The 14,614-nt window shown below is 36.7% G+C and overlaps 2 protein-coding genes across 2 annotated transcripts; one reads left to right on the top strand and one right to left on the bottom strand.

Moving 5' to 3' along the window:
- Window positions 1-2,332: 2,332 nt before the first annotated feature.
- On the top strand, window positions 2,333-10,324 carry LOC141647961 (uncharacterized). The gene is made up of 2 exons (XM_074456347.1): window positions 2,333-2,498; window positions 7,806-10,324. The coding sequence occupies exon 2, from the start codon at window positions 7,830-7,832 to the stop codon at window positions 9,672-9,674; it is 1,845 nt and encodes a 614-aa protein (XP_074312448.1). The 5' UTR covers window positions 2,333-2,498; window positions 7,806-7,829; the 3' UTR covers window positions 9,675-10,324.
- A 126-nt stretch (window positions 10,325-10,450) lies between these two features.
- LOC141647960 (protein SIEVE ELEMENT OCCLUSION B-like) lies at window positions 10,451-14,311 on the bottom strand. The gene is made up of 6 exons (XM_074456346.1): window positions 13,937-14,311; window positions 13,339-13,455; window positions 12,596-13,044; window positions 12,373-12,482; window positions 11,417-12,114; window positions 10,451-11,334 (listed from the first exon to the last, which is right to left on the bottom strand). The coding sequence occupies exons 1-6, from the start codon at window positions 14,090-14,092 to the stop codon at window positions 10,699-10,701; spliced, it is 2,166 nt and encodes a 721-aa protein (XP_074312447.1). The 5' UTR covers window positions 14,093-14,311; the 3' UTR covers window positions 10,451-10,698.
- Between the last annotated feature and the right edge of the window lie 303 nt (window positions 14,312-14,614).

The following is a 14,614-nucleotide window of genomic DNA, read 5'->3' as shown; positions in this document are numbered from 1 at the left end:
ACTCTAATAATAGAATTTTTTTAATACAATTCTAATTATATTATTTAAACGTAGTATATTTACTACACCTACATTATTTTTCAATGTGGGATATATAAAATCTATAGGTAAAAAATAATGATATAAACTTTAAGAGCTCTCCAAGACAATACTTAACAGACTCAAAAGATTTTGGGTTATGACTTTTATTTATAATCATAAGATCACCCTACCTTATGGTAATCTTCCGATGTGAGACAATTCTAATATATCTACATAGTATATTCACCACACTTACATTACTTTTCAATGTAGCACACATAACATACTAAGTACACCATTTATTTTCGCACCTACTTTGACATCAACTCGATTTAATAATGAGAAAATACAATAGAATCTACACTCTAATGATAGCATTTTTTTGTCACCATCTAATTATATAATTTTCATACGATACTTTTTTGTCAAATGAAATATAAAGTTTTTATATCAAAATTATAAATAACACTTTAATATAATATAGAAAATGTATATATATGAGACAATTCTATTATTTATACATAATATATTCACCACACCTACATTATTTTTCAATGTGGGACATATAATATACTAAAAAGTACATATCTTTTAGGATGCCTCCTATTTAAATTTCACCCTACTAAAAAGTACATATCTTTTATATACTATTCTTTCGATGTGGAGATACATAATTTAATTATTTAGACGTAGTATGTTCATCATGCCTACATTATTTTTCAATGTGAAAGATATAACATATCAAGAAGTAAATGTCTCTTCTTAAAAAAACTATTATTGTATACGTATTATTTTTCTTTGAAGGTAAAACCACTTGGTCTCGATCGACGATCATTAAATAGGGATCTCTATATCGTACATATAACGACACATTAACGCTCTGGGAGACAACCATTAGTAAAGTCTTTAGTTTTGTACTGTGTTAGGAGACAACCATTAGTAAAACTATTGGTTTTGTATTGTGCTTTAAGCCTTTAACTTTGTGTATGTTGTAATGTTGTTCATTATAGGTTGCCTATGTGACACCAACATTAAGTGATTTTTGCTTCTCTTGTTCATGTTCTTAACTCTTTCTCGAGTAGTTATCATCAATCTCCACTTTATTTTTTATATCATATCATAGAGATAATAATAGAAAATCTTAAGAGGGCTCTTTAAAACAATATTTATGAGACTCAAAATTTTTTGGGTTGATACATAAGTTCCAAATATGTCTCTTATTTATAATCATACGATCACACTACCTTATACTAATCTTTCGATATGGGACAATTCTACATTTCTACTATTTATATGTAGTATATTCACCACACCTACTTATTTTCCAATGTGGGACAAAACATACTAAAAAGTACACAATTTTACATATTAATAAGTACACCATCTTTAATATGTGCAAATAATATGAAATTTATACTGTAATGATAGCTTTTTTTTATATATAGAAATATAGATTATAAGTCGGGACATATAATTACACTAATAGGGCCCTAATAATGATTATGCCCAACTGCACTTAAGTTAAGGTTTAGACGACAACCCAATGTATCTAAAAAATCTCGATAAAGACGGCTGATTAGAAGCACTATTAGTTGTGATGAAGAAAATGGTGGGTGAAACATCTAAAACAATTTTCTAAAGCTACATTTCGGCGGATCGAAAACATTTGAAAATAAAGATGGCTTGGATATTCTTCTATAAGTGATTATTATAATAGTAAAGTCATTGATATAAGCTAAAATTCTGGCTATTTAGGTGTTTCAAAACTAATAATTGAATGTGATATCTATGCGTTGTTAATTGAATTCGTATAATTTCGTGGAAAATTCAAGTATTATCAAGAATGTTAAGTTATGCTTTCAGTTTGTTGACGAAGTTATAGTTAAACATTGCTTCTGTGATACCAACAAAGTTGCCGATTTTATGATCTTTATTGGACACTCATGTCAACTTTCGAGATGGTTTGAAAGTCGATGACATCAATTTATACGGAGTATAACTTATCCGAAAGGATATAAAAGGTTGGTCGTACCTAAACCTGACAAATCTGATCTGACCCAAATGACTCGACCCTAATAATATGACCCACACCCGAATTTGACCCGCAGCCCGAGTTGACCTGACTTGGTCCGACCCGAGCCAAATGTTCATTCGTCTACTAACTATTATCCCTAAATAACTTATAGACTTAAAATGACTCAATTCGGTCCGCTCCGAACCGAATTCTGACTACCCTAAATGATCCAACTCCAATTACCCAAATTACACCCAACCCAATTGAACCCTTTGCCAAATTTATAAAAAACCCCAAAAAAAGGGAAAAGGCGTTTCGGTACAAGAACCTAAAAAAAGTCGTCGGTTTTTTCCTCCATCATCACCGTCTTTTACATCTGAAGGGTTTCAAAATCCCTGTTTTACGAAACGAAACGCCCAGGTTTCAGCAAATGTACAAATACAGTCGACCTCATAACTCCCAGGTTTGTTTAAATCACTCTTTTTCTCTCTTTTCTATAGCTAAATAATTTTCATTTGACATGTCGGGTAAAAAAGCATAAATTATAATTAGTGGGTGTTCAATATAATCAATTTGCTAATCTTGTTAACACTATTCGCGAATCTTGGTACCTGGTTAAATTAGATTTGTTAATCTTATTACTAAAAATTGAAGAAATGGGTTGTTTGTTAGTTAATTTGTTTATTGGGTAAGGCGATTTTATATTAATATAGTTGTAAAATGGATCCAAAGACAACCCTATTAGTGGGTAAAAGTGGCTACCAAAAGATCTCGTTTATAAATGTGTGTATAACCGGTATTTGTGTATTTAAATTACTTTGGTAATAGGATGATTTCAACTTGAGCTGGTTTTTTCGCATAAATTACAGTAGCTGTTGATTATTTAAAAATGATAATTATTATAATTGTTGCTTTGATAACGAATTTTGAAGAGTTTTACTTTGTATCTCAATGTGTTTATGGAGAACTACTGGTAAAAATTTGTAATTGGTTTGCCATTTAAGTCAAACGGAGACTCGGAAACGATACAACTCATACAAGTGGAATGGTTGGTGTAGTTTTGGTGACGAGTAAGAGTGAGTAGCTTGAGCAACCAGAAAATGTCATGTTAATTAGAGAAATATATAACAAAAATACACTGTGATATAAAATAACCATGAGTTTTACCAAATTGATGTAAAACTAGAACAATTTTTATGATAGTTTTAGATTAATGAAATTGCAGCGGAATATAACGTGTTTTTGTGGAGTTTTTGTAAGATAGAAAAAACCGAAAATAAAGGATATGACGTGAATTTCTCTCCTCCCTCGCAAGGAACTCGATTCAAATTACAACTAACACTCAACCTCGCAAGGAAGAATGGTAATTATCACACCCTCGCAAGAACGAAACAATAACTCTAACAACTCGCAAGCAATTCGAACAAGAAGAAACTCTTATATGATTCTCTCAAACTTTGATGCTAAAAAATGATTACAAAGGCCTCTATTTATACTAGAAGAGCCGACATAAGACTCTTAGAAATTGCCTAAAATAGACTAGGAAATACTTGCAAAAAACAACTTAGAGAATTGGCATAATTGCCTTATTCCAACCTTGCTAAGATTAGGAAATAAACAACAACTACCTTAAAAACTTATTTGCTAGAATAAGGAAACTAAGGTGAAAACACAGCTTTGGAAAGCCGTGTATGTAGTTGCACACTTGCACCATCACCGACTTTGCTCTTCTTGAATTTCGGGTAGCTCATTTTCGTTGATTTGGGACACATTTGACTTGGTAAAATTTCATTCTCATTATCTTCTAATGCTCCCGCATCATACTCCCCTTCTTTTTTTTTTAGAATTTGACCTCAAATTTCGGACATATTGACGCTACCTGGGTCAAAAACGAAGCATCCAAACTTAATTATAATTGTAGTTACGATCTTTAGTAGGTTTTCTACGAACTCCTCCAAGGCAGCAACTCCCTTGCGGACGCATCCTTTAAACCACCTTTCCTTGTGCCTTCCACCCCGCCGCCCTCCTTGCACAAGTGTAGTATAATCAAACCCATACTTGTTTGGAATTACAAGATCACCTTGAACATCTATAGTCGCATTTAAGAAGAAATAACATTTGTAGTTCCCACCATAGAACTTATTGTCGATGGATTTATCAAGTAGCGATCGATAAGGCTCTTTGATATGAAAATCCGAACAAGCATTATCGTGTAGTAATTCGTCACCTAAGATCTGAAGGACTCACCATTGGATAGATTCGAAATTCCTTCGTTCTCGTTCACCATTAGCTCATCAACCAAGTCCTCTTCAACTTCATCTTCTTCATGCTCATCATCTTTTTTTTTCAATAGTATTGAAAAACTCAACCTAATCGGGCTAGCTTGAAGATGTAAATTGCGAACCACCGTTTCTGGTTGTTCATCGTCACTCAACGGATCAATGAAATGGTCCTCCCCGAGTTCTCCTTCATCGTCTACCTTGAATGACTTCTGATCTGGTTCTGGTATTACAAAGTTTGGAATTAGGTCACTTAGCTCTTGAATCGTCAAAGCACGCTTTTGAGGACACTCGTTAGCTATATGCCTATATCCTTGACACTTAAAGCATCTCCTTAACCGAACATCCTTAGTTGGAGCACCTACCTCTTTCCCTTTGTCCTTAGGATCTTCTTTTCGTGTCTCACTCGGATTTATGGTCGAATTAGTACTTTCGTACATAAGGTGTGCTTCGTTATTCCATTCACGGTTTCTGTAGACCTTCTTGCTTTTGTCGTGCTTCTCGAATTTGAGTGCAAGTCGACATACATCATCAAATCCTTCATAATTTTGAATTTCAACTCGTGTTGCAAGAGAGGGTATTAAGCCCTTGATAAATCTCGCGACTCTAAGCTCTTCTTTCTCATCAAGATTATCACAAAGAGTCGACATCCTCTCAAACTCCTTGATATAATCAGTCACGGATAGGCCTTCTTGTGATAAAGATTGTTGCTTTAAATAATTCTCTTGTTCATAATATCTAGGCATGAATCGTTTCATTAAGTGCTTCTTCAATTTCTCCCAAGACTTGATTTTGGATTTTCCAGCCTTCTCTCTTTGTTTCTTTAAATTTTCATACCATAAAGAAGCATATTTAGTAAGTTTAAGAATAGCTACCTTAAATTGCTTCTTGTCATCGTAGTCCTTGTATTCGAAAACCCGTTCTGTTTGTCGAATCCAATCCATGAACTTCTCCGGATCCATATCACCATTAAACTCCGGGATATCTAGCTTCAAACCACGATCATCATCGTTCTTGTCCTTTGCTTTAACTCTTGGACGTGTTTCCTCCGACTCTGACTCGGAAATGCCATCTGAATCGCCCTTCTTCTTCTCTTGGTCTTTCAACATGGTTGCTATCCCTTTTAGAACATAAGACATTTGAGCCATCTCCTTCTTTAGCTCGTCATGGCCGTCTTGCCAAGTCTTTGGAACGTTATCACCATTACCATCGTTGTCCATGATCTTGAAACTTCCCAGGATAAATTTGACTCTTGTATTAATCTCTCAAACTTTGATGCTAAAAACTGATTACAAAGGCCTCTATTTATACTAGAACAACCGACATAAGACTCTTAGAAACTGCCTAAAATAGACTAGGAAATACTTGCCTAAAAACAACTTAGAGAATTGGCATAATTGCCTTATTCCAACCCTGCTAAGATTAGGAAATAAACAACAAGGAAATAAGCAACAAGGAAATAAACAACTACCTTAAAACTTATTTGCTAGAATATGGAAACTAAAATAAGGAAACTAAGGTGAAAACACAGCTTTGGAAAACCGTGTATGTAGCTACACCATCACCGACTTTGCTCCTCTTGAATTTCGGGAAGCATATTTTCGTTGATTTGGGACACATTTGACTAGGTAAAATTTCATTCTCATTATCTTCTAATGCTCCCGCATCACATAGTAATGGGAATTCGTGAGTGTATATGTACTGAGACCTTTGTATGTCCTACGCTTGGCCATATACAGAATGGAATTTTGAACAAAAAAAAAGTAGTATGAAATTCCTTAAATTTCACAATTATTAAACATTTAACTTAGGCAAGTGAGTAATTAGTTTGAAAACCAAAGTACTGGAGATATAGGAATAGAAATGTTAATGGGGAACAGGTGATTCTTATTGATGGACAGTGAAAGAGTCGTGTTAGATGAGTTCTGTTCATTCGCAGCCTAGGGAGTTGGTTTATGTAGTTGGGACTTGGGATGATATAGGAATAGAAGAGCCATAATGGTTTATGTAGTTGGGACTTGGGATGATGGATATAGATATTTTCGTAAACAAAAGTTTAGCTACTTTTGTCTAGGGAGTTCTGTAGTAGAGGCAGCTAGGCTACATTTGAAGCTTGGATAACTTAAACATAACATTATGTGACTTTGAACGAATTTAAGCCCATATGAGGATCAGTTGGGCAGGATACTGTTGATAGTGAATTTAATAGAGCTAGACTTGTGAAGTGGTTCACCTAATGCCCTTATGCCAAATCCTTTCTCCGAAGGTAGTACTTGACAATGTTGACATGAGAACCTTCTCTTTAACTGGTGTTTATTCCTATATCTAGTGCCTCAAAACGATTCACTGGAGAAAGGACCATGGCAATTTGTTTGGGGTCCTGTTTCAAATATTAGGCCCTTCAAATGGTTTTTAAGTAGTTCAATTCTTTTTTGGTAGAGGAATCGAATCCGCAGCTCTGCTTACTGAATTGTAAACAATCTTTTATGTCACATTGGAATACGTGATTCTTACTGTTGAGTTCTATGTCATTTGGTTATTATAGCTGAAATTCATTGTATGCATTATACTTGACTAGGAGTGTAAGAGTATAGGTTTATTATGGCCTTATTTTTTGAAGTCATTAGCTCATACATAGTATTTATGAGACATAGTGGTTAGCTTTTAGTTAAGATAGATACGCACAGGATGCTGCTAGCAGAGCCAGAATGCTGAGTTCCTGCTGTCCGGAATTTCAGGGTATGTAACATAAGAGAAAAATGTTCCTCATGTATCTAAGTCATATTTTGGATATTCTATTGGCTGGCAGCAATGCACTTGGATAGCTGAATCCATATAAATCCGCACGTGACAAAATCTAAAGCTCGTTTTAGTTTTTATGGTAGTTAGATACTCCTAATATTTTGCCTGGTACCTGTGTATTTTGCACTGACCATCGTATATTGTCACTTCACTAATCAGTATAACTTATCATGAGTCCATGGACAACCTTTCATGGGGGCACTGGATTCATGGAAAAAAAAAGTTTCAAATGACCTTGTTTGTGAAATTGACGAATAATTAAATTTATTTCCTTCTTCATATGTCAAACTGATGTTGATGTTATCATATGTCATGCTGGCTAGACTCATAATTCAATGGGAGTATCTTTTTCATTTATACTGCTGCTATTTCCGCGCTCGCTAAGCTGTGAAACTTCAGTACATTTATCTGTTTCAGGTTTATAGTACTACCTCCATCTTATTTATATTGGCCGCATTTGACTCTCTTCAATCCCCTTTACATCACTTAGAAAAAGTTGTAACTGGGTAATATTTTGAGAAAAATGTTTGTCAAATTTTACAATCAGTTGACCATTAAAGTCAAATGGGGACAATAAATGGAATGCAGGGTGTACTTTTCTGATAAAGTGTCCGTAAGATTAAATAAGTCTGTATTAAGTTATTTTGATCTTCTCGGATTTTTACCCTGTCCACTTTACCATATTGCAGTCAGGACTATATTTATGAGAAGACATGGCTTCTGAATCTGATAAATGGGGTTGGAAACATGTTAGTGTGTTTGGAGGATTTGATAAAGGCAGTGGCACAAAAAGATGGAAATGTAACCATTGTAATATGAGATACAATGGGTCCTACTCCCGTGTTAGGGCCCACCTTCTTGGGTTCACTGGCGTTGGTGTAAAGAGTTGTCCAGCAATCGAGAAGTCCCTGAGAGAAGAGCTTCGAATATTAGAAGAGGAACGCTTTCAGAGGAAAAAGAAAAAGAACCCTCTTAATGCAAAGAGCGGGAAGCGCATTAAAAATCCCCAAACAAATTTCTCCAGCTCAGTCAGATCTCTTGCTAAAGAGGATGTAGATGAGATTGTAGCCAGGTGTTTCTATGCAGATGGTTTAAGTCTGAATATTGTCAATTCATCATATTTTCGAGAAATGGTCCGTGCGATATCAGCTTTTGGCCCTGGATATGAACCCCCTCCAAAAGAAATGTTATCTGATACTTTCATCAGCAAAGAAAAAGCTAAGCTAGAGAAAGCTATAGCCCTAGTTAGGGAATCCTGGCCTCATACGGGATGCACCATCATATGTGTTAACAGTTTGGACGGTTCTCTCGGATGCCTATGCATAAATTTCTTCATCTCTAGCCCTAGAGGGTTTATGTTTCTGAAATCAATAGATATAAATGAAGGGGATGAAGCTGACAATTTGTTTATCAATGTGTTGAGTGATTTGATTATAGAAGTAGGACCTAGAAATGTACTTCAGATAATATCACATCTGGGCCAAGCAAGCAGTGCTTTTGAGTCGGTTCTATTGTCGAAGTTTCCTCGCATATTTTGGTCTCATTGCACTTCACATTCTATTCAAGTGCTGATGGAAGAGATTGCTGAGCTGGATTGGATGAAATCCGTGGTGTCGTGTGCTCGAGGAATCGAGCAAATTGTTTTGACATACCAACAGTCTTCTTCATGTGCCTTTTACTATTCACAGGAGAGTTCCAATGACCTTTCCATGAGATTTGCTCCTTCCTATTGTTTAGTTCAAAATATCTACCAAATGAAGGCAGCATTACAAGATTTAGTCACGAGCAATGAGTGGAAACAATGGAAGCTTAATGCTCCAGGTGACTTTATGAGTACCGAAACCACTATTTTAGGGGATGAATTCTGGGCTAGGGCCCAGTTAATGTTACAACTCTGTGAACCTTTTGTGAGACTAGTTGCTACTTCCAATATCGACAAATCGATCATGGGTGATGTTTATAATTGGCGGGTCCAGTCACTAGAAGATGTAAGGAACATGGGCATTGATGACATTGCATTGAACCAAATGGAGTTACTGATAGAAAGCAGATGGAATGTCTTATTTTCACCCCTTCATGCAGCTGGTTATATGCTAAACCCGAAGTATTTTGGTAGAGGTCAAAGTAAGGACAAGACCCTTATGAGGGGCTGGAAGACTACTCTAGATAAGTATGAGCCCGAAAGTGCCCTAAGGCATCTACTTAGGGAACAACTTAGTATTTACTGGAGATTAGAGGGGTCCTTTGGAGAGGAAGATGCCATGGAGTGTAGGGATAAAATGGACCCGGTAACTTGGTGGGAGAATTTTGGGTTTGAGACGCCCCACTTGCAGACTTTAGCTATAAAAATCCTGTGCCAGGTTTCGAGCGTATCATTGTGCCGAGAGAGTGGTTCGTGTGAAAGCCTTCCATGTCGGGAAAACATTAGAAGGATGGGTGTGGAAAGAATAGAGGATCTTGTTTTTGTGAGAAATAATCTTAGCCTTTTGAGCCAGAGAAGCTGCTTATCTACGCCTAGAACTGGAAATTCATGTTGTGCATCTGAATGCCCTGAGTAGAGCATTGTTATTGAAGTATACTGTTTGATTGCCTTGGAATGCATAATAATTGCTTCGATATGTACTCCCTCCATTTCAATTTTTGTTAAAGAAAATTGAAAAGGCGGGTGTGGTTTGACATTAAAAAGAACTTCCATGGTGGTCAGCTTAGTGATAAGTTCAATGGATATGGATGACGGAAGTCGTCTTATGTCAGACAGGTTAGCTGCGTAAATCATTTTGTTGAACCATACTCCATCCACATTGCACTTCATCCTGACATCTTTATCTGACATTTTCCCCGATTCGTCTTCAACGACTTCCAAGACTTTCCTACTATGTCGTCAGAAGCGTACTCCATCCTCATTTGCTTCCTCATCATCCGATCTTATTCAATTTCTAGCGTTGGCATGCCGAGGATATCATGCTGAAAGAAAAGAAAGGTAAAGAATTGATTGAGAGGGAGTGAGTACTACTCCGTAACTGATACTCTATGATCTCTAGTTAAATTTCTGCAATCTGTTTAAATTAATTTATGTTGATTGAATAATGTCTTGCAATCTGTTTGAGATGAAATTAGATTAGTTGAATGTTAAGTTTTACAACAGCTTGTTTTTCACCGGTTGTCGAAATCAAGATGAAACTGCATTTAGTTCTATTATTTTGAATCCTCTACTCTATCATTCATTTTAGTTGAGTGTCGTATTCACTTTCTTCGCTTAGAAGTGACCCATGGACACCATGTTAGTCGAAAACCTAAATTTAATCTCACAAAATAGGTGTCTGACTCTTGTAGCTGAATCTCGAGTAAAGGCCCTTTATTTAGTACTTAGAAAATTGGCTTACACTCTTACAAACTAATAAGAGTTGCAGCTAAGATGCTTAACTATTTGCATCAGGCAACCTTTAGGTAATTCCCAAAAAAACAGACTTAGGAAACAGAAACTCCTGAAATACGACACTTAACATAGACTCCGATAAGTCGATAACAACTAGAAGGGCCATAACTTCTTATACTTTCTTCAATGTCTCTTTATCCTCGGGATTAACCAGTGCAGCATTTGTAGAGGATGTACTTCTCCATAGGGCGCGCACAGTCGTTACAAACCACCTTGATTGGAACACCAGCACCAGCTATGGAAGGGAACTCAACTCGATTGCAATGAAAACCCGTATGATGACCAGGGAGAGTGGGTATGATGCTGGAAATGCTACCAACAACACCCTGCTCTTTTTGGCCTTCTACAAATTCCGGCTTGGAAATAGAAGCGATAATTTGATCACCCTTTGCTTGAATTATCTCAGTAGTTCCTGGCTTTCCGATGGATGCCCACACTTCATGTCCGCTACCAAAGCTTAGAACAGACATGACTTGCTTGATGATATTGTCATTGTCGACATTGTTATGACTGTACTGCATTCTGGTGTAGAGCATTGATTCGAGCCTAGTCCAGAAGTAGGTGACAGAGGTGACATTAGGTAAACTGTGAGCGATTTTCTCTGCAGTGATTATTTTGATGATTCTTTCGACTGCCTTCTTGGCGTTTGGCTTGCCTATGTAGACGAACTCCATCTTTGTTCTTGTTTTTGTGGATTGCTCTTTCATGGTAGTTGTGAATTTGCGGATAGAATCAATGTCTTCTCCTCCGAAGAAGCACACGTGAGTGTTGGGTTGTGCGGCCTATACAAAAATACAAAAGATGTTAGAAACTTGAAGATGAGATATTTACAGCAATATAAACCTCGTGTTGTCGGATTCTTACCCATTTGCTGAAATCAGGGATGATAGAGGCTATCAAGAAGTCGGGTGTCCAAGTCTCATTCTTCCACAACTCGTCGACCTTCTCTTTTGTGAAAGGGTAAGCAGAGTTACCCCAAATGAGGATCAAATGGTAAGCATCCCTGGTCGTCTCTTTCCCGACCGGATCAACTGCTACAATGATCTGCTTCTTTGCAAATCCCAAATATTCCCTCATAAATCTCTTAGACACTGCATCAAGCAATGAAGGATGTAACAAAGTGTACCAAGACATCTTATACTGCAACTCCTTCAACTTCTGTTCATTCTCCTTGGTCATTTGATCCACCAATGGAATCCAAACAATCTCATACGAAAACTTTTTATCTTTGCGCTTTGATTCCTTATAAATCTTATCCAGGATTGCCAGTTCTTGTTCGGATACTTCAAGATCTGATATGAACAAAAGTACAGTCTTTCCCTTAAGAACGTCTACAGGGAATCTTTCGACTTTGACATCATCGTCATTAGGAAGATTGACGATGTCTGCTACCGTGCCAATAACAACTTCTAACAGATTCTGTCTTTTGGGTGAGATTTTGACTAGCGGTTTGATGTCGTCCCTCGCGTAGATCAATGTCTTGAGTAACCTCAAATTATCTTTCTGAGGTGTCTGGTAGATATGCACTAGATTAGCATATGCCTCTTCCATTTTCTTTACCACTGCATCAAATATACATACATTACCATGTGAGCGAGTAGAAACTCTCGTATAAGACCGTCTTATCATAAGGAACCGTCAGGCCTATTAATGTGTAAGGCAAAGTTCTTAATTGAAAAATCATAAGTATGATTACTGCATCCTGAATCGGACATCTTTATTCATCCATAAAGGGAAATAAAGAGAATTACATTCTTATGCAGAAAAAATATATTAATATAATGATTTGACGATTATTAATTTATTTATTTAATCAAGACCTATGTGGTCGTTGCAGAGTTGGAGCTTTTGGCGCAGCTGATCATGTAGGCTCCTCTGCTTATGGGTCAAGCTTGAAAGATCCCATGCTTCTGTTGCAGAGCTTACCAACCTGAGACGACGATCACACATTTCAAGGTTTTCAGGTTAAACTTTCAAACTCCTTCCAAACGAGCATGTATCGTTTGAAAATAGAGACAGAGTAGTATAGAATCGAATAATTACCCAGAGGTGATGCCAATGTTGCTAGTAATCCGAGCACCAGCAGCGATAATGCTCCTAATACTCCAATAAGTAGCAATTGCAATCGGGTTCATGGAAGTGGCCAAGGGAGCATCCTCAAGAGTGATGTACTTAGACGGAAGCGAGCTAAAGTCGATGAGAGACTTGGCCAAATCTAGCACAACCTTGAGGAGTTCATTGAGGGTCGCGAACTGGGACTTGAGTACCCCATTGATCTCACTTAGCTCCGGTGTTTGCTTAAGCACCGCAATGGACTTAGCCAAAGGATGGTTAGCTAGGCCGAGGAGAATGACTAGCCATAACTCTCCGTAGGTCACAGCAAAGGAGGCTAGGGTTATGACCACCTTGGCATCCCATGAGTAGTTTCCTAGAATGTCCAGGACTTCCATTGTCGATGCATGAACGTCCCCTCCGGAGCACTTGCACGAGAACTTCATGTACATAATATATCATATATATCAAAGCCATGTTTAGTTAACTAGATAGAAATATATTTATTATCATGCTTTATTTCATTTACATATTATATTAATCGCGGTTATATAATCAAATCAAATTTTGTAACTCTTGGTTTCACTTCAACAAAGTATTTATCCGAGCCTATGAAATCTTATCGGTTTTTCATGAACGGTATTTAGAGGAAAATGTTGTCAAATCCTGGTCATTTTTTATTACATGGAGTAATACAACTGGTAATATAATCTATCTACCGTATAAAAACGTACCTCACAACAAATTTTTTGAATGTCAATAGCTACTGCTTCTAGCATTGTGCCCTTAGGTCCAGCAGCAATTGCGCCCAATTTCTCCTCTAGGGTATCCGCTACAAGCTCCTTTGTACCCTGAATCATCGGTAGTACCCACAAGCACAAACGTTATCAAACTTTTGGTTGACATGATTCTTTTATATACGGATCCAGTACTATATAACACATTGCTACAACCTACAAATATTTGCATACCAAATACCGAAATTTTGCTCATCTTTATCCGAGAGATGTGAAAGATTTTCATTTTTAACTTGGCAAAAGTGAAATGCTTATTAAAATGATTAAAGATCCTCTCCATTTCTTTCGGTCAATTACCTCTATCTATGCGCTTTGACTTTGTAACTGGTAACAGTCTTGTTGTATTATCATCACATGATTATACAATCAAATAAACCTCAATCAAATAAACTCGTAACGTAATACAGAGTAATATTGTTACATAAGCGTAAATAAGCAATGATAAATGATTGAGTAGTTGAGATGGTCGTCTCACATGTCATCACGCAAATGTAACTACTCCATAATTAAGTAAAAAAAAAAAAAAGGTGCAAACCTGAGAAGGGGCAGTGGTAGAAAGGGTAGCTCGTTGGAAGATGTCTTCGACGACAGTAACAATAGGCGCAGTGTCGACAGGACGAGCATCATGAGAATGAGTAGCTTGAATAAGCTTAAGGATTTTACTCTCTTGATCTTTTTGTGAGTTAGCCATCACTCTTTTTGCTTAGCTTAGCTTAGCTTGCTTTGAGTTCTCTCTTGTGTGTGTGTGTTTTTTGTTGTGCTTAACAAAGCCTTTCTAGGGTCTTTTTTATAGGGTTTGGGAAGTGTACGAACCTTTTTTTTTTCTTTTTTTTTTAACTTGGAACTACATATGATGGCTCGATATTGTCAATTGCATCTATATTTTCGGTAGGCATAAATGCATAATTACATCTATATTTTCGAAGTTTTTGCTTAAATGGGGTTAAAACTGAAACTATTTAACAAAATGGTGTCGATTTCAAACTATTTACCAAAAATGGGTCCACGTCATTATTTCTGCATTTTCTTTTTTTTTTTGATGAGTTCTTAGTTTCTCGCTGTGTGGGACAGCGAGAAGTATGTTGCTATAACGAGGTGTTTGACAAGCTACTTTGTTCCCGCCGTTCTCCTTGCTCCGACCACCGAATAACGAAATACCACCACCGTTCTCTTCTTCTAACTTCCCTTATCATACAAAAATCTTTGTTTGAGT

Source organism: Silene latifolia, chromosome 3, assembly GCF_048544455.1.
Source record: "Silene latifolia isolate original U9 population chromosome 3, ASM4854445v1, whole genome shotgun sequence".
Classification (NCBI taxonomy): Eukaryota; Viridiplantae; Streptophyta; class Magnoliopsida; order Caryophyllales; family Caryophyllaceae; genus Silene; species Silene latifolia.
The sequence above is the reverse complement of the archived record's forward strand: the minus strand, read 5'-3'. Positions and strand labels throughout refer to the sequence as shown.

What these genes read in the sequence shown, in the direction of transcription:
- LOC141647961 (XM_074456347.1), top strand. Translation starts at nt 7,830, where the DNA reads ATGGCTTCTGAATCTGATAAATGGGGTTGGAAACATGTTAGTGTGTTT.
- LOC141647960 (XM_074456346.1), bottom strand. Translation starts at nt 14,092, where the DNA reads ATGGCTAACTCACAAAAAGATCAAGAGAGTAAAATCCTTAAGCTTATT. An exon ending in AACATTGGCATCACCTCTGG is followed by an intron (nt 12,483 to 12,595) that starts GTAATTATTCGA and finishes TCGTCGTCTCAG; the next exon opens with GTTGGTAAGCTCTGCAACAG. An exon ending in ACTCTGCAACGACCACATAG is followed by an intron (nt 12,115 to 12,372) that starts GTCTTGATTAAA and finishes TATTTGATGCAG; the next exon opens with TGGTAAAGAAAATGGAAGAG.